The sequence below is a fragment of the Leptonychotes weddellii genome, chromosome 9 (genome assembly GCF_054177405.1).
Source record: "Leptonychotes weddellii isolate Sample4059 chromosome 9, ASM5417740v2, whole genome shotgun sequence".
In the NCBI taxonomy this organism is placed as follows: Eukaryota; Metazoa; Chordata; class Mammalia; order Carnivora; family Phocidae; genus Leptonychotes; species Leptonychotes weddellii.
In genome coordinates, this window is record NC_138377.1 from 101,047,722 (window position 1) to 101,066,027 (window position 18,306).

The window sequence follows — 18,306 nt, forward strand, 5'->3', positions numbered from 1 at the left end:
GAGGCCATGGAGTCTGGCTGGGCACAGGGCAGCCTGAGTGTGCTCTTTCCCCGTCCAGAAGGAGCAAGGGTTGGCTCAGAATCACATGGGGGTGGGGCTGGGGGTCTTGTGGCTTGGCCCACCTTTGGGGCCATGCCCTCCCCGTGGGCCCCTAGCCCCCTCCCCTGCCTGAACCCCTGGTTATTCTGGGAGCTTTTAGCTACCACTTAGTCAGCCGCTAATGCGTCAGGCTGGGGAGTGAGGGGGGAGACCCGGTGCCAGACGGTGCTCCTTTTAGACATCCAGGATGGGAAGCAGAGGGGGCTGGTCAGGCAGGGAGAGCAGGGGGCATGCTGGAGGAGGGGAGGCTCTCTCCATCCTAGCCCTGCCTGGAGGGGGGCGGCAGCACTGCAGACTGATGGGCAGTATCCTTGGGCTCCCCGCCCCATCCCGCTCAGGGCCGTTAGGTCTAGGTACTCCCCATTCAGTCAGCCTCCCCACCTTGGCTCAGCTCTTGCCCTTGTCTGGTATTCTTTTCCTGCCTGTTCCTGACCCATCTGGCTTTGATCCGCCTCCCCTAGCCCTTTGGATTCATTGGGAAGCAAAAAGACGCATTTAAGGAGGTGACACTTGCTCACCCGCCTGGGCTTTTTTAGGGGCAAGCTCTGGCCTTGCTCAGCCCCGGCATGGGCAGAGCCTTGAAGGCCGCCCCCTCCCTGACCCAGCTCTTTGTGATGGTGCCACGGGGACATGGGGCCTGGCTGTGAAGGCTTGGTGCTGCCTTCACTTCCAGGCAGCCCTCCTGCCCCTGAGCCCCCTAGCCCCCGCTCCTGCAACCTGAACAAAGCTTCCTTTCACGTATTCATCGAGCTGCTGCCGCTCAGACACTTCCCCGGCACAATCAGGCCCTTTGAGGGCCTTGGGCAGTTCGGGAGCCAGGCTGGGGTTGGGGTGGAGAATGGGCCAAGGCCTGGTCCTGGGGCTGAGCTGGTGCCATCCTTCCCATACACATCATCAGGCGCAGAGTGGGGAGGGGCGGGAACCTGGGGGTCAAGGGAGGCGATGCTTCCTGGCCCCTGTTTGTTCTTCTGCAAAATGGGGCGAACAGTTCCTGCTTAACCCACCCCTGGCTGCTGTAGCCAGGATTTGAAGGGCATGGGACTCATGCCTGCAGATTTGTGCAGGACCGTCCTGGGCCCGGTATGGTAGCCTGCCACACTGCACCCCAGCTGCGGGCAGCCCTCACCCGCCCTCCCTTTGTGTCCTCAAAGATCCTTTGTGAGCAGCCCTGAGTTCTGCCCCGGGACAGTCCTGCATGCGATTCGGCGAGGCTTGCTTCCGGGTGGCTGTCTCACTGTCTGGATTTCAGCGTAGGGCCGGATCTCCTCCACACACCTGGCTCTCCAGGGCCAGGCTGTACGTCTCCCATCAGGCTTGACTCCCCAGGGCAGGACTGCCACCCCCAGACAGGAACTGTCCTCGGGGCCCGCTCTGGTGCCTTTTTCCCTGCTACCAGAGCTGTGGTTGGCCTTGAGGGGTAGGCTTCTGGGGGCTTCAACTCTCAGGCCCCAGCCCATCTCCAGATGCAGACATGCAGGCTTTCCTGGCCACGGCTGGCTAGGGGAGTGGAAGGGGGAGCAGCTGCAGACTGTCTGGATCCCTGGCTGGCTGCCAGTGAAAGGGGAGCCGGGCACCCCACCTGGAAAGGCGGGGGAGCTCGGGCGCCGAGACCTGCCAGCCATGCAGTGCCCGAGCCTTGGCCAGCAGCCCCCACCCCCAGCCCAGGGCAGAGCTGGGCTCTCAGCACTGGCCTGCGCAGCTGGGGCTGAGGGGTGAGTCTGCGGGACAGTGAGGCATGACACGCCTAGCTGCCCAGGCTGTGTGTGGAGCGCTCCAGGAGAGCCAGGGGAACCCGAGGGCAGTGAGCTCAGCACTTCTCTGTGGCTGGCATCTCCGAGCACCGATCCTGTGAGCCAGTCTGCCTTCCCTCCTAGCGTGACCTTGGGCTAGCGTATCCCCGGGGGCCCTGAGTTTTGGCCTCTGTGCTGTGAGCCAAGCCACAGTGGCAGTGAAGACTGAGAATATCCCACTTCCAGGACTGTGTGGGGCTGTAGCCTACGGGAAGGGAAGGCGGCTGCGGGTCACAAGGTGCGCCCCCGTTGAATGCAGAACCAGTAGGGATGGCTCAGATGGCCGGAGAGGGCCCGGGGCAGACGCGAGGAAATGGCAGCCCTCTTCCGAGTGGGCTGGGCTGTGTCCTACTTCAGTGTCCCTGGGGAGCTGGCTGCCCCCAAACTCACTGCAGCTGAATAAACAGTGGTCGGACCGAATTCTGGGGTGAGCCCCAAGCTGGTCAGGGGTGGAAGACGCTAGCTGGGGCTGCTTGCGGGGGGGCCCAGCCACAAGCCTTCCCATCTCTGTAATTTAATCCTGCAATCGGGCTGACCTCGGCAATGTCACCGGAGATGAGATATCTTCTCCCTGAGGTAGTGGCTACAGACTGTTTCTTTTTTGGGCAAAATTGCCCTGGTCAGCCCTTCTGCTTAAAGGTCCAGGCTGTGCTTGTGAAGGGCTCCCTGTCCCAGAGCTGCTGCGGAGGGAGGGCTGATCTTCCCCCGCTGGGGCCAGCCGGCGCCCTGTGAAACCAGCCCAGAGCAGGTCAGGCCACCGGGTGCAGCTGGGGGGCTGCGGCGTGGGATGTCATTCGGTGCCTGCTACTGACCCTGTGACCTTGGGCTGCCACCTCCTTCTGGACTTCCATTTTCCCATCTGTAAAAATGGGGAGGAGTGGATACTCAGATTCCTTTCTAGCTCTGATCTAAGCTGGCCTGCTCACTAAGGGGCTGGGTGGACCAGGAGGGGTTGGAGAGGGCTTCCCAAAGGAGGGGTGGGCGTTCTGAACAAAGCGATCCCTGGGAACCTTGACTCTAAGTGGGCTGCTTCGAGGCCCTGCTACCCGCGGGAGACAGAGGTGGCCGCTGGCTCTGTCCTGGCAGTGGTGAGCCTCACAGACCAAAGCCAGGGAGCCCTGATGGAGTCCCGAAGGCTGAGCCCAGCTTCTTAGGAGTAGCAGACTGTGTGCAGTGTGTCTGTGTGTATGTGTATGTTGGGTGGGGGTGGACGGTTCTGTTTTCTCCAGGGGGGCCCCTAAATCCTGCCCTCATTCCAGAGGTTACACATATTGTAAGATAGGGGTCATGGCTCTGGGCCAAGGACAGCTGGTTGCTGGACCCCAGCAGGGGACCCTTCACTTCTCCCACTCATGGCTCTGAGTCCTGGTACTGCCCTAGTTCAGACCCCAAACACTAGTTGTCAGGCAGGTGCTGATATGCCTAGGGCGGTGGGTAGGTTCTTCCTGCCCAGGGCTGAGCCTCAACGTTTCTGCCAATTGCCTCCTCCTCAGGCCGCGCAGGACAGGACTGGGTTGACTTCGGCCTGGCAGAGCCTCACACGGTGCTTTTCCATGAGCCCGGCAGCTCCTCCGTGTGGGTGGGTGGACGTGGCAAGGTCTATCTCTTCGACTTCCCTGAGGGCAAGAATGCCTCCGTGCGCACGGTGAGCCTAGACCCCTCTGCCTGGATCTTTCTGCTGGCCCCAGGAACAGAGATGAGCCCCTCCCTCTCTCCTTCCTCCCCCCATTTCTCTCCTTATATCCCCTCTGGGGTCTCAGGGAATCCATGGGAGTTAGCGCTCTTCCTAAATTAGTCTACTCCCTATTATATCCCATAATATAATTATATCCCATCATATAGTCCCTGGGAGAGGCTCCCTAAAGGTAGTCCAGATCGGCGTGGGTGTTGGGGCGGCATGGAGAAAGGCCTAGAGCTAGTCCCCCAGGCCAAGTGGGTAGTGCTGCTGCAGGAGACCCCGACAGGAAGCTGGGCTCCAGGACCCCATGGCCCCCGTCCTCTGAGATTTCTGGGCTGGCTCTGGGCTTTGGCTCCAGGTATGAGGCCAAACAGCCTGTGATCTTGGGTGAATCACTCAGCCTCTCAGAGCCCTCATCTATAAAATGAGCTCATCCTGAGGATGCATGGAAGGTACTTACAGGCATCTCGCCTTGACAGAGTGGACTAATGCTCTCCCCTCCCCCCCAGGTGAACATTGGCTCCACGAAGGGGTCCTGCCTGGACAAGCAGGTGAGTGGGGCACAGGTAATACGGAGGCTGACTCCCTTGGAAAAGGGAAGGGAGTCCCTGAGAGTCTGAGGAAGGAGGCATGGACCTGTCTTGGGAGTCATAGTCTGGGAGGAGAGAGGTAACCTTGCCTCAGGATTCCCAGTTCTGAGGGGGGGACATGGTCCTTCCCCAAGGCCTCTCTGCCCTACTCTGTTCTGGGGGGGTTGGAGTGAGCGGCACCCCCTCTGGGCTCTCCTTTTGGAGGGTACCTCCTATACTCAGACTTCTGATGCCTCCTTCCCCAAGACTGAGGGTCCTAGTGCTAGGCCTGCCGGGGCCTCCAGCCAACCTGTCTCTTTCTCCTTCTCCCTGGCAGGACTGTGAGAACTACATCACGCTTTTGGAGAGGCAGGGTGAGGGGCTGCTCATCTGCGGCACCAATGCTCGGCGCCCCAGCTGCTGGAGCCTGGTGAGAGGGCCCCTCCCCGTGGACCTGGTCAGCACAGTCTTGTCTGGGTGGGCTTCTCCATGGTGGGAAGGAGCTGGGGGGGCTCTGAGGCTGGCCTCACCTTGTATAGAATCCCTGGAAAGAGGGGGACCCTGGCTGGGAAGCTGGCACCCATGGGAGGCAGTGGCTATGGCGTCACATGGCTGTCTGACCCTCCTTGGTGTCCCCCAGGTGAATGGCACCGTGGAGTCGCTTGGCGAGAGGAGAGGTTATGCCCCCTTCAGCCCGGATGAGAACTCGCTGGTTCTGTTTGACGGTAGGGCTGCTGCCTTGGGCTGGGGGAGGGCGGTCAGCTCCGTGTCCCGTGGCCCAGGCGTGGAGGAGGGACTTCCAGGAGCTGTCTGCCCTTACCCATGGCCCTCCCCCCATGCCCAGGGGACGAGGTGTACTCCACAATCCGGAAGCAGGAATACAACGGGAAGATCCCCCGGTTCCGCCGCATCCAGGGCGAGATCGAGCTGTACACCAGTGATACCGTCATGCAGAGTAAATCAGGCTCCGGCTGGGCCGGAGGGGCGGTGGGTGGGGACCTCCTCTTCCCTGGGAGGGCTCCCCGAGGGCCGCTGGGGCCACAGCCCGCTCAAGAAACGAGGAGGCTGACCTGTAAGGGAGCAGGGGAACAACAAAGACAACAGCGTTCCGGTGGGGGGGGGCCTGTACACTCAGGGAGCAAAACGGAGGAAGCCGCAGACCCAGCGGGGGCTCCCCAAGAGCCAGAGCGTATCCCTCTGCTGAACTCATGTGGGGGCAACGCCTCCTCCCTCCTCATTAGGGCTCTGCCAGTTAGGCAGAGGTGACCTAGGGACCCCCAGGGACCTCCCCCCAGTCCCCAGGCATGAAGTCATTGCTCTTGGGCCGATGACATCTTTGTAGGAGAGGGCAAAACAGGTGTGGGGTGGGGGTGCAGACTCAGGCCCCTTGGGCTATTGGACCTGATGTTCTTGAGTTTTTCTCTAGGTCCGATTTGCCCTGGGTTTGTAGAGACTCGGGGGGTAGGGTGTGTGCTCACGTGCACACAGAGTGGGTGCATACAGGGTGGGTCCTCTGAGCAGACTCCCAGCCTCACACCCATTTGCCTGTGTCTCTGGCAGACCCCCAGTTCATCAAGGCTACCATTGTGCACCAAGACCAGGCCTATGATGACAAGATCTACTACTTCTTCCGGGAGGACAATCCTGACAAGAACCCCGAGGCCCCTCTCAACGTGTCCCGCGTGGCCCAGCTGTGCAGGGTGAGTGGGTGGCTGAGTGGGCAAGAGTGTGTGTCCGTGCCTGCGCAGGAGTGAGCAAATGTGTGAAAACACACTTGGGTCAGGTGTCATACGTGTTTGCATGCAGGAGCATGTGAGATGTGTGAGTCTGGGTGTGGGACTGTGGGAGCAAATGTGTGTGCCCGGGAGGGCCTGTGCATCTGCGAGTGGGCGAAGGTGGTGGGGCTCGGGTGCACGCGTGTCGGTGTGCACAGGTGTGATTTCACGTGGGATGTGTTCGAGTGTGTTTGTGAGCGTGGAAGTGCGTTTACGTGTGTTCGTTTCACCTGACTGAAGGTGCTGGGATGCGCATCTGTGGCACGCGTGTGAGCGTGTACGCGTGGTCTGAGCTGGTCTGCTCTATGGGGACCTGGCACCCGGAGCCTGCGGGTCCCCACTGCTGGCCCTGCGTCCCGGATCAGCCCGGCCTGCGGCTGGAGCCCGGCCCCAGCTCCTCGCGCCCGTGCCTTGGCATCTGGCAGGTTATGGCCCCTTCCAGAGCTTCCGCGCCAGCTCTGAAGCCTGGGTGCCAGCGTTCTGGCAGCCGGGCAGGGACTGAGGGGCCTCTTCCTCCTCCTCACCCTTTCAGGGGGACCAGGGTGGCGAGAGCTCCCTGTCGGTGTCCAAGTGGAACACCTTCCTGAAGGCCATGCTGGTGTGCAGCGACGTGGCCTCGAACAAGAACTTCAACAGGCTGCAGGACGTCTTTCTGCTCCCCGACCCCAACGGCCAGTGGAGGGACACTCGAGTCTATGGCGTGTTCTCCAACCCTTGGTGAGTGACCTTCGCCGGGGCCGGGGCCAGCGGGGCTCAGGAGGCTGGGGCCCTGCTGAGGAGGAGGCTCATGGGGCATGAGTGGACAGCGCTGTTGCGGGGCCTGGGGTGGGGGATAGTCCGTGCTCAGGGAGATGCGAGCGCTGGAATGTTTGTGCGTCTGCACCGGGTGTGTGTGCCCGTGCCATGTGCGTGCTGAAGGCTGCAGCTGTGCCCGTGTGTCCCTTGGCGGTGTGCTCGGAGTGGGTGCCGGGGCGCCGGGGAGAGGCGGCCGAGGCCTCCTGGGGTGCTGGGTGCCACCACAGCTGCTCAAGCACCGCCTGATCCTGATCATTCACGCCTCTTAATCGCTCTTGTTGATTGAAAACAAGGCAGGCGTTGGTTGGGTGTGTGCAGGGAGAGCTGGGTGGCAGGGTGCGGAGGCCAAGCCCCTGCTCTGTTGCTCCTGTGTGGGTAGACCCAGCCTGGCTGCGAAGCGGACGGGAGTCTGGCCTCCTCGGGCCTCAGCAGGCTGCAGCTGGGCCCAGAGAGGTGGGAGGACCGCCCAGCTAGAAGGCATACACTGGGATTTCTCCCCCAGCGTTGGCCTCTGAACTCAGTGATTCTGTGACAGAACACAGGTTGGGGTTTTCGAATGCAGCAGAAAGAAATGTGGTTGAACTTGCCTCTCTCCCTTCCCTCTTCCCTCCCTCCCTCTTTCCCTCCTTCCTCCCCCCTGCTGTCCCTCCCTTCTTCCTTCCTTGGTGTTTTGATCATCTTAGGCACTGGGCTTGACCCGCAGGATAGTCCCTGCCCTCACAGAGCTCATAGGCCAGGGGGCTTGGTTATGTCCCTGTCTGGTGCTGGGCTGGCCTGGGTGAGTGGGGGTGGAGGTCCCGGGCCCCCCACTGAGGAGGTCTCTGTGTCCCCCAGGAACTACTCGGCTGTTTGTGTGTACTCACTTGGGGACATTGACAAGGTCTTCCGTACTTCCTCACTCAAGGGCTACCATACGAGCCTTCCCAACCCTCGGCCTGGCAAGGTAAGCTGACCCCCCACCATGGCCCAGGCCCCAGCCCCACCTCCCAGCCGTGCCACTAACCTGGACCTGTCCTCCTTGCCCAGTGTCTCCCAGACCGGCAGCCCATCCCCACGGAGACCTTCCAGGTGGCTGACAGTCACCCTGAGGTGGCACAGAGGGTGGAGCCCATGGGGCCTTCGAAGACGCCACTGTTCCACTCGAAGTACCACTACCAGAAAGTGGTTGTCCACCGCATGCAGGCCAGCCGTGGGGAGACCTTCCATGTGCTTTACCTAACGACAGGTGAGGGGCTACCCCAGGATCTTCTGGCCTGCCTTGTAAAAATGGATATGAAAGGCATAAAGAATAATATAACTAACATCTGGTTGGATCTTTATACCTGGAAGGAAGAATTGATTGACCGAGAGCTGTCAGGGGATAGTATGTGTAGCTATGGAAGAGTCAGGCTGGGAGGGCTTCTTGGAGGAGGTGGGGGCAGAGGGAAGAGGAGAGGGTATCCCAGGATGGGAGAAGAGCAAGCGTGAGGGTTCAGAGGCAGAAATGTAGCAAGTCTGAGCAAAGCTGGGTGTAGCTTTGGTCCAGATGTCTGACCCAGGGAAGATGGTAGGAAGAAAAGTGGACAGTCAGGAGGAAGGACCAGGTCAGTGGTATCCCGAGGGCCTCTGCCAGGCAGAATGAGGAAATCAGACCCTCTCCCTGTCTGTGGGAGTATGCAGGTGAGGGGAGACATTTGATGGGGGGATGCTAAGAATTTAGTGAGACGTGAGGAAGGACTTCCAGACAGCAGAGGCTTTGCAGAGTCTTTTTTAAAAAAAATATTTTATTTATTTATTTGAGAGAGAGAGAGAGAGCATAAAAGAGCACAAGCAGGGGGAGCGGCAGAGGGAGAGGGAGAAGCAGGCTCCCCGCTGAGCAGGGAGCTGGATGCGGGACTCCATCCCAGGGCCTTGAGATCATGACCTGAGCTGAAGGCAGACGTTTAACCCGGGCGTTCCCCTTTGCAGAGTCTTGTAGAGGACCACAGAGGGGGCTTGCGTGGGGGTCAGGGCTTTGCTGACTCCAGAAGCTGGGGGGAATGCCCTGGGAGATACCCCTGTATTCTGGGAAGCCACCAGCCATGGAGAAGCTAGCCCTGAGCTGAGTTTTTGGCAACTTCTTGGTCCCAGGCTGTGGGCAAGGGGCTCCTGGGAGCAGGCATGGAGATCAGTGTTGGTGGGGGCCACAGGCCTTCCTTGAGACCGAGTGGTGGTGCCATGAGAAAGGGCAGTGTCTCCCCAGGGGCCTCAGGCACCTACCCTCAGTACCTCCCCTGCTATGTGGCTTCCTGCTTCACCTTGTGGCTTTCTCAGGGCCATGGTGACCTTCGTGGTTGTTTGACTCCTGGAAGCCTCGGGAGAGGAATTCCCCAAGGGGTCTGCTTCTGGGTCCTGAGACCTCACTTCTTTACTCCTCCATTCATCCTGGCTGTACCCATGGGCCCCTGTTCTTGCTCTGCTCAGCCGTGGCCGGCCTAGCTGCTGTGGTCAGCCGGGGGGACGGCAGGGCATCGGGGTGCAGGAGAGGAAGGGTCACACGGTACAGGACTGAGAGCAGGAGACAGGGGCCGTGGGCTCCCTCACACAGACCTGGGAGGCGAGCGCACTTGAATGATGAGGCAGTTGTCCTGGTTTATCCGTGAGGCCATTGGAGAGGTACCATTTTGGAGCCTGCAGCAGGAAGGATTGGGGCCAGATAAGAAATAGAACTTTCTGAGCCCTCTGCAGAGAGTGGGAGGCTCTCACACCTGGGAGAAGCTATGGGAGGCACTCACGGGGCTGCCGTGGAGGTGGCGGAGGGCAGCATGTGTGTGTGGGTGTGAAGGCAGCGGCGAGGCTGGGGGCTTGTCAGGACAAAGGAGCGTCTGGTCACATCTCAGAGCCTGCAGAGGGGCATCATGGACACATAGAGGAAAGTCCTAGGTGGGTGATCATCTGATCATCTGACTGCTTTTTGGGGGCAAGTGATGCCCTGGGAAATTGGGAAGGAGGGAGAGGGAGGTAGGCTATTCTAGAAACTGGGACAGCGGGTGAGGTGGGAATGGGAGGGCCCAGGGGTCAGAATGCCCATTAGTCCCCCACACGTATGAATGGAGACAGCATGGCCTTGGAGGCAGGCAGCCTGCTTCTGACCTTGGGAATCTCTATGTGGCATCTAAGGTCCTTTTCAGATCAAATATTTTATAAAAATTAAAAAATCCCCAAAGATTAAATGCAATATGGAATCCTAGATTGGATCCTGGAACGGACAAAGGACATTAGTGGAAAAACCCAAGAAATCCCAATAAAGTCTGTCGTTGAGGTAATAGTAATGTCCCAGTGTCAATTGCTTCATTGTGATCATGTACCACAGTTACGTAAGATAGTAACGTTGGGGGAAACTGGGTGAAGGGTATTCGGGAACTCTGTACTATCTTTGCGACTTTTCTGTAAAGCTAAAAATATTCCAAAATGAAAAGTTTATTTAAAGCAAACATCCCCAAAGAGTCCAGGAAGCAGGGAAATCATAGAAGGAGCTGAGGGGTGGGGTTCTGACGTCTCTGGGTTCCAGTCACCGGCTGTGTGACCTTGAGCTAAATTGCTCAGCCTTTCTGAGCCTCATTTCCTCGTCCCGGAATTGGGAAGATGATAACCACCTCTTAAAGAGTGTGGAGGATTCCTCAAATTACTGTTTTCTGTTAATAAATTGCCTTTGTGTGAGCTAAAAAAAAAAAAAAAAAGAGTGTGGAGGATTAAACAGTGCACAAGGCTAACACACAGAGGCTCCACAAAGTACTGAGGACAGCCGGTTCTGTTCTTCATGCCCCAGCTGCCCCTGCGGCCTTGGGGAGCCATGGGCCTCCTGGGATGGCCTCTGTGGCCCAGCCTCCGAAGCTCCCTGGGTCGCCCTCATGCTCCCACGTCCCTCTCCAGCCATACTCTCCTCGCCCCGCCCCACCCCAGTCCTGTGACCCTCGCCTGAGCCCTGACTGCCCAGCCCTCCTCCACGTCAGCCCGGCCGCGCTGTGGTGGAGCTCCCACCCATGGGCCTGCTGACCCTCTGCCCCTCACCCACAGACAGGGGCATCATCCACAAGGTGGTGGAGTCAGAGGAGGGGGAACGCAGCCTTGTCTTCAACATCATGGAGATCCAGCCCTTTCACCACCCGGCCACCATCCAGGCCATGTCGCTGGACACGGAGCGGGTGAGCCTCCTCACCCCGCTGCAACCCATGGGGCTACCCGGTGCTGGAGGACAGAGCTCCTTTGCCTGTGATTTGCATGTCCTTTAAGAGCCTTGGGCCCCAGGGCCTGCCAAGGCAGGGCTGGCCTGGTAACTTAGAACGCAGTGTTGGGGCTGTGGGCCCTGGCCTGACCTGAGTCCTGCTCTCCTTCCAGCGGAAGCTGTATGTGAGCTCCCAGTGGGAGGTGAGCCAGGTGCCCCTGGACCTGTGTGAGGTCTATGGCGGGGGCTGCCACGGCTGCCTCATGGCCCGAGACCCCTACTGCGGCTGGGACCAGGGCCGCTGTGTCTCCATCTACAGCTCCCAAGGGTACGTTGGCCCGGATCCCTTGTCCCTGGGAGCAGGTGAACACAAGAGTGGGGGTGGTGTTGGTGGGCTGCACCCCCTCCCTGGGGAGGGGGGGCACTGCTGCTGATCCTGGGTGGGGGTGAGGACAGGGAAGGGGCCAGACCCCTGGCCTCCTCTCCGCTTAGCCTCTCTCTGCCTTCCAACTCCAGACCAGTGCTGCAGTCCATTAATCCAGAAGAGCCACACACAGAGTGCCCCAATCCCAAACCAGGTACCTGATTTGGCCCTGCTGGGGCCCCCATCCGCTGAGGGTGGTAGAGCCTTGTCTGAGGGAGACATGGCCTGGTCCTGGGGGCCCCAGGCAGATGGGGCAGGACAGTCCTGCAGAGGGGGCCCCCTTCAGTATGGGCTGGTTGTGGAGACGGGAATGGTGAGGGAGGCAGGGGAGTCGGGAAGAGGTGGGGCACTGTGTTCATTTATAAGAGTTGGTCCGGGCGGCCTGGTCAGCAGGGGAGAACACAGCCTGCCTTGGGAGCCCTCGGCCCCCTCCTCACGGCTGCCTCCCCCACCCCTCTCCAGACAAAGCCCCACTGCAGAAGGTTTCCCTTGCTCGGAACTCTCGTTACTACCTGAGCTGCCCCATGGAGTCCCGTCATGCCACCTACTCATGGCGCCACGAGGAGAATGTGGAGCAGAGCTGCGAGCCGGGCCACCAGAGCCCCAACTGTATCCTGTTCATCGAGAACCTCACAGCCCGTCAGTATGGCCACTACCGCTGCGAGGCCCAGGAGGGCTCCTACTTCCGCGAGGCTCAGCACTGGGAGCTACTGCCCGAGGACGGCGCCACCGCCGAGCACTTGCTGGGCTGCGCCCGGGCCCTGGCCACCTCCCTCTGGCTGGGCGTCCTGCCCACGCTCGCTCTCGGCCTGCTGGTCCACTAGGGCCTCCTGCAGCTGGGCATGGCGCGGGTTCCTGCAGCCTCAGGGGCACCGGGACAGTCTCCTACCCAGAGCCGGCTGGGCCTGGCGAGCTCCTTGCCCGCTGCCCCTTCCAGGGGGCCTGCATAACCCGATGAAGGACACCAGGCCTGGAGACGGCCAGCCGCGGGCGGCTGCTGGGCCCATGTGGGGCACGGGGGCTGGGGGCCGCGGGAGGAAGGCGCTGCTGTGAAGCTGGGGCATTGATGACTTCAGACTTGATCTTCTGGAGACTACTTTTCGAACACCCCTCCTCAAACTTGACTAAATGCAGTGATGTTCCCAGCCCAAGAGCCCATGGGCCAGAGAATGGGGTTTGGGGAGGGAAGGTGGGACCCCGGCTTTGGAGCTTGGGGCCAAGGCCTGAGTCCTTCCGGACTCCCCATACCCCAGCTGCCCCCTCCCCCTCCTTCCTGCCGTGGCCGTGGCAGGGGGTGGCTGTGGCCGTGGCCGGAGGTGGCCGCTGTTCCTTTAGGCCCTGGGCTGCCTTCTGCGACTCCCTCACCAGCCTTGGGACCCAGCAGGCGGCGGCCTTGCATGTTTATTGAAGGATGTTTGCTTTCCGGACGGAAGGACGGAAAAAGCTCTATTTTTATGTTAGGCTTATTTCATGTATAGCTAATTCTGACTGCATCTGTATGAAAATACCAAAACTACATGCTGGGGGTGGGGTGGGACTGGGAGGAACTGGGGAAGACATGGGCTGGGGTGGGGGGTCCCAGTCTCAGGCTCCGGGGATGGGATAAGAATCTGGGGACAGGCATGGGTTCACGGAGAGTGGCATGAGCTGGCTCTGCCCTGGGATCCCAGTCTGAGGGGAACATGGTCCCAGTCCCTTGGTATGGGGGGCAGTTATGGGAGGGGGGTAGGGTGAGGGAGACAGGGGAGAATGAAGGAGAAACTGAGCCCTAGGTTTACCACATTCATATAGAAGGAGGAGCTGGGTCCTCAGGGGGAGGTTCCAGGACTCTGCCCTTGGCATTGGGGGTTGGGGGGTGGGGGGGGGTCCCCTCCCCTCCCCTCAGCCCCCTTCCCCAGGGGCTGTGCTTCCATGCTCCTAGTCTCCCACCTTCAGCTCAGGACATGTTATAACTTAGGCTAAACTGTGAATTCCGGTGGGGACAGCCTGGGCCAAGCTCTCTAGGTGCGTGGCTCTGCCCCCAGCCCTGTCCATGGATTTCAGCAGAGAGCTGGGCCCTTCTCTGGCTGTGTCTGGCCAGCCCAGGGCAGGGCCTGGGGCCGGCGGCCTTCCAGCTTTGGCCCCTGCATCTCTTCTCAATGCACTTTAATAATGTAACATATTACTAATAAACAAACTATTTATTTACCTGTGCCTGCTCCTTGCCTGCAAAGCCATCCTGGTCAGGGGAGGAGGGAGGGGGGCTCCTGTTTAGGACTCAGTACCTCCTGCCTGTGTGAGCATCATGCACACTTACTGTCTCTGTCCTTGGAGACCAGGGAGCACTCAGTAGAGCTCCTAGCTAATGAGAGGCAGGAATGGGATCCGAACCCACATCTCTTGAGCAGTGCACTGCCTGCCAAGCTGCTGAACCCAGGCAGCTTCTGCACCCCACGTCCTCTCCTCACACCTCGGGAGCTGGCCTTTCTCCCCACCCATCCCTCGCAACCCTCCAGGCTCCACCTCCTATCATTTTCCTGAGAGGCCTGGCCTGGCCAGGCTAGAAACAGCCTCAGGCCTCCCTGCCCTCCGGGGGCCCACTCCGGGAGGGAGACCCGGTGGGATAAATGTGTGGTGATACAAGTGTGTGTGCAGGAGGCTGGAGGGCCGCCAGAGGTGGTACCCGAGTGGGGATGAGGTACTTTCTCCAGCCTGGCCTGCCAAGCAGGGCAGGAGGCTGGGTGAGGGCTGCATGCAGAGGAGATGGCTGGAGCAAGGGGCGACTGGCAGGCAGGGTGCAAGGTTTGTGTGCTAGCCCCCGAGTTTGGCTTTTCAGCCCCAAGGGCCAAGGTGGGATCTGTGCCTTAGGAACTCTCGAGCTCCCTCCAAGATAAAGCACACAGTGTTCAGAACCCAGAAGGATGGCTGGGAAGGGTCCCTGAGACTGGGGTGGGAGGCAGGGAGGGCAGTTAGGAGGCTGTTCAGAGGGGTAGTGGGCCAGACAAGGGCAGGACCAGATGGGGATGCCTAGAGGGAGGGAGGCAGAGAGGAAGGAACCTGGAGGCCTCCCAGGGGCCTTGCCTCCCCTTTGTTCCTTTCTCACCTGTGGTAGGGGCCCAGGCCCTTTGGGGTTTGTGGAAGATTGTCCTGAGCAATAACTGCTAGAAAGGGAGACGTGGCAGATTTGGGACAGTTCCCCTCTCTGAGTCTGAGCCCTGCTTCTGGGTGGCTCTGGCCGACACCCACAGAACTAGAATCACCCCCACCATGGCACACCCCCTCTCTGTCAGTCTGCCTTGTGCTTTCTTGGGCCAGCCTCCTGACTGAAGATTCTGCCTGGTTCTTTCCTCCCCACAACCAGCCTCCCCAGGATGACTAAGGCAACAGCAGGTGCTTGGGGCCGGGAGTCTGGGAGTCTGGGGGGACCCAGAAGAGCTCTGGGCTGGGGGCAGAGACGTGGGTCCGCCGTTACCGTTGTGATCTGGGCAGACCTTGCCTTCCCCGAGACTCATTCTCCTCATGTGTAAGAAGGGGCTGGGCCAGGGCTTCTGTGGGGGCCCTGCTTGCACACAGTTCTGGGCTTTAAGTCCAGCTTCCTTTGTCTTGGGGGACCTCAGAGTCTATGTCTTGGCCTTGTCTGTTTTCCCAGCTCACAGCCAAGCAGCAGTAGCAGAAGAGCTCACCCCTCAGGAAGCCCACCTGCCCCACGGTGTGGGGAAGGCAAGAAGGAGTGGGGTTTAGGAGCAGCTAGTGGGGAAAGTGTGGGCTCAAGCCCCCCTCCCCCCACCGGATTGCTGGGTGACCTCCAACAAGGTCCCTGCTCTCTCTGGACTTCAGCAGTCTCCCTCTTTCCCGCCGGGATGCTCTTGGTACCCGGATGGGCCTCTGGGAGAAGACTCGAGGGACAGAACATGCTCCTTTGTCTCTACAGAGGCGCCAGCAGAGGCTGGGCGGGAGGAAGACATGTGCATCGAGGCATGAAATGAGCCCCTGTAAATCCATGTAAATGAGCCGGTGGGGAGAGGGCAGGCCGGCCACAAGGCTCCTGACCTGTTCCCCCCCGCCCCGGGGGCAGAAGCACAGCGGGCCTCGGATGGCAGTGGACCATTAGGACCCTTTGGCCAGGCATGGCGATCCCCCATGATATCAGGACACCAACATCAGCCTCTTGGGGGCCAGGCTGGGGGCAGGAGCCAGGCCTGTCCTTCTGCCTTCTTTCTTGTGCACCACCCCGAGGGGAGGAGGGGGGTGGGCAAAATAGGGAGTTCAGATTGTTAAAGACCAAAGCTCAGCTCTGCTGGGGAAGCTAGAGGGAATGGGAGACTCCTTTATAACTCAAAGGGGCCACTGAGGTTTACCCTGGGGGCTCCACCTCCTGCTGTTCTAGTCTCTCTGCTACCGATGTCCTTGACCCACCATTTATAGCCCCGCACACCCCTGCCTTCTCTATCCTCGTCTCTTTCAGTCCCCTACCCATCTTTGCTCTCTCCCCTGAAGTGCCAGGGGTAGTGATCCCAGGCAGAGATTTCAGAACGACTTGGAATTCTTCAGAGGAGTCCTGAACCATCCCTTCCACGAGCACCACTGATGCCCCAGCCTGCTTGGTCCTGAGCTGCGGGCTGGGGAGGGGGCAGATGGAGCCTTAGAGTGAGTCAGGCCCTGGGGTCCTGGCTAAGGAAGGCACAGCCCCTGCCCCTGAGACCCTCAAAGCCTGGTAGGGGAGGCAGAGGTGGGGTTGGATGGTGATGATCCTAGGAAGGTGGTACCCAACCCATGGTGTGTGCGTGTGGGGGGGGTTGAGTGGGCCTTAGGGGACAAGTAGGAGTCCCTAGGGTGGAGAAGTCTCTGAAGAATGGAAGAGGGAACAGCGTTTGCGAAGGTCTGGGGATGTACAAGGGCCTAGTGTCCTTGGATTTGGCTTAAGTAGTGTGAGCTCCAGGAAGGCAGAGAGACTTTTGTCAGTTTGGGTGATGGCTGCATCTTTAGCATCTAGAACAGTGCCTGCAAAACATTCTTGTTGAATTCATGGATAAAAGAGGAGAGAGTATCTGGAAGTGCCATCGAATGACTCTGTCAGTGTCAGCTCCTGGGAGCTAAGGCCCTAGATCTTCACCCTGCGGGTACTAGGGAGCCATGGAAGGATTTTGAGCAGGGGGAGGGTGATGATGACTCTAATGATGGTGAGGATGATCAGGGCTGGATGGGGGCCTCCAGTTCCCACGGGTCACCCCTGCCTGCCTCACCCCAAGCTCACCCTCTCTCCCATCCCCAGTCATTTCCAGCTGCCCCCGCGGCCCAATTTTAGCCTCTCATTGTCTGGATGGGGCCCTCCCAGCTGGGGTTCCGGCCAGGAGGTCTGTGGGCGTGGGCCGGTGGAATGGGGCTGACATGGCTAACTCAGGCTCAGGAAACACTTTTATGTTGATATTGGTTAACTCTGGGAGGAAGAGTCCTTGGGAAGAAAACAAAAACAAAACCACCACAGTCCCAGGGTCACCAGTGGCCACAGGCCAGCCCACACGAGAGGAAAGAGCACAGAACCACACCCGGGAAGCACTTGTCCTGTTGGCGTGCTGGTGCCCTTCGGTAGGATGGCGCCCAGGCCAGGACTGCCGGGCCAGCACCTGAATAAAGTTCCCAAAGGCCTGGCCTCCCACACTGGCTGTTTATTCAGGTTGGGCCCGTGAATGCACTCAGAGGGCTTAGGCAGAGGTGAACACAGGCTTCGGGTTGGGCCTATAACCTATAACACGTGGGCTAACGTGGCCTGCAACTTTACCCAGCTCATGGGGCTGACTCATGACCATAGCAAACATTACTAATCAATGGGGGCATTTCTTTCTCCTGAGCTCAGTGACTGATTTCCTCTGGAACAACATTCTTCAAGAGCTCCCGAGCACTTGGGATGTGGCTCATCTGAATTGAGAGGTGTTGTAAGTCTAAAAGACATAATGGATTTTGAAGGTGTCATAGGAAAACAAAAGTTATTAATGCATTGTTACATCGATTACACTTGGAAATGAAAATGTTTTGGATATATTGGGTCAAATAAAATATACTGTAAAAGTTAATCTCACCTGTTTCTCTTAACTTCTGCTTAATGTGACTATGAGAAAATTGAAAGGTATCTGTGTGGCTCACAGATATTTCTGTTGCGCAGCACTGCTGTAGAGTATCTTCTCTGTGAGGACAGGGAATGTTGTCTTTTTTTTTTTTTAAAGATTTATTTATTTGAGAGAGAGAGAGAGCACGCACACAGAGCACGAGTGGGGGGAGGGGCAGAGGGAGAGGGAGAGGGAGAATCTCAAGCAGACTCCATGCTGAGCGCAGAGCCCAATGTGGGGCTTGACCCAACGACCCTGAGATCATGACCTGAGTGGAAATCAAGAGTCAGACATTTAACCAACTGAGCTACCCAGGCGCCCCTCTCTTTTTTGCCAGAGCTAAGTCTCCACCTAGATTAGTGTCTGACACATAGTAGGTGCTCAATAATTGTGGAATGAACAAACGAATGAATGAGTGAATCCTTGTTAACGTTGCTCTTCAGGGAACCACCGCCAATTAATCAGATAGGACGCATTTGTCCCCCTGAGCTTACACAATAGCTCTAGCACGGTGCTAAATCCCCATTTGCACTTTCCAATTTTAGAGCATGTATCACCTTCTCTGGACTCTCTCAAAACCCAGAAGGGGCAGCTGGAGGTGGACTTGGGTGATAGCTCTTCCCCACTACTAGACCTCTGAAAGGGAACTTTCGGTTCCTTCTGATGAGGAAGCAGAGCAGCATGCAAATGATATGGAAATCACCTCTTAGGGACATTTGCCTCCCTGGGGTGCTGGGGATGCTTCCAGTCTACTTTCTGGCCCCAGCCCCTGGTCTCTAGGGACAAAGTATGAAGCTCTTGAGCTCCAGGGTCAACTGGGGCCACTTTAGTCTTTCCCCAGCGAGCAAGGGCTATAGCCTGGAGCATCCTTGTGTCTCCATCCAACAGGAGCCTAAAAATAGTCTGCAGT

At 58.9% G+C, this 18,306-nt stretch overlaps 1 protein-coding gene across 1 annotated transcript; it reads left to right on the forward strand.

Annotated features, from left to right (window-relative positions):
* The first annotated feature begins 1,181 nt into the window (after positions 1 to 1,181).
* Positions 1,182 to 13,500, forward strand: SEMA7A (semaphorin 7A (JohnMiltonHagen blood group)). The gene is made up of 14 exons (XM_081831882.1): positions 1,182 to 1,257; positions 3,350 to 3,534; positions 4,077 to 4,118; positions 4,474 to 4,566; positions 4,777 to 4,861; positions 4,981 to 5,091; positions 5,697 to 5,836; positions 6,444 to 6,628; positions 7,541 to 7,649; positions 7,733 to 7,931; positions 10,742 to 10,869; positions 11,063 to 11,217; positions 11,406 to 11,467; positions 11,776 to 13,500. Exons 1-14 carry the CDS (start codon positions 1,182 to 1,184, stop codon positions 12,135 to 12,137), a joined length of 1,932 nt encoding a protein of 643 aa, XP_081688008.1. The 3' UTR covers positions 12,138 to 13,500.
* Positions 13,501 to 18,306: the final 4,806 nt, after the last annotated feature.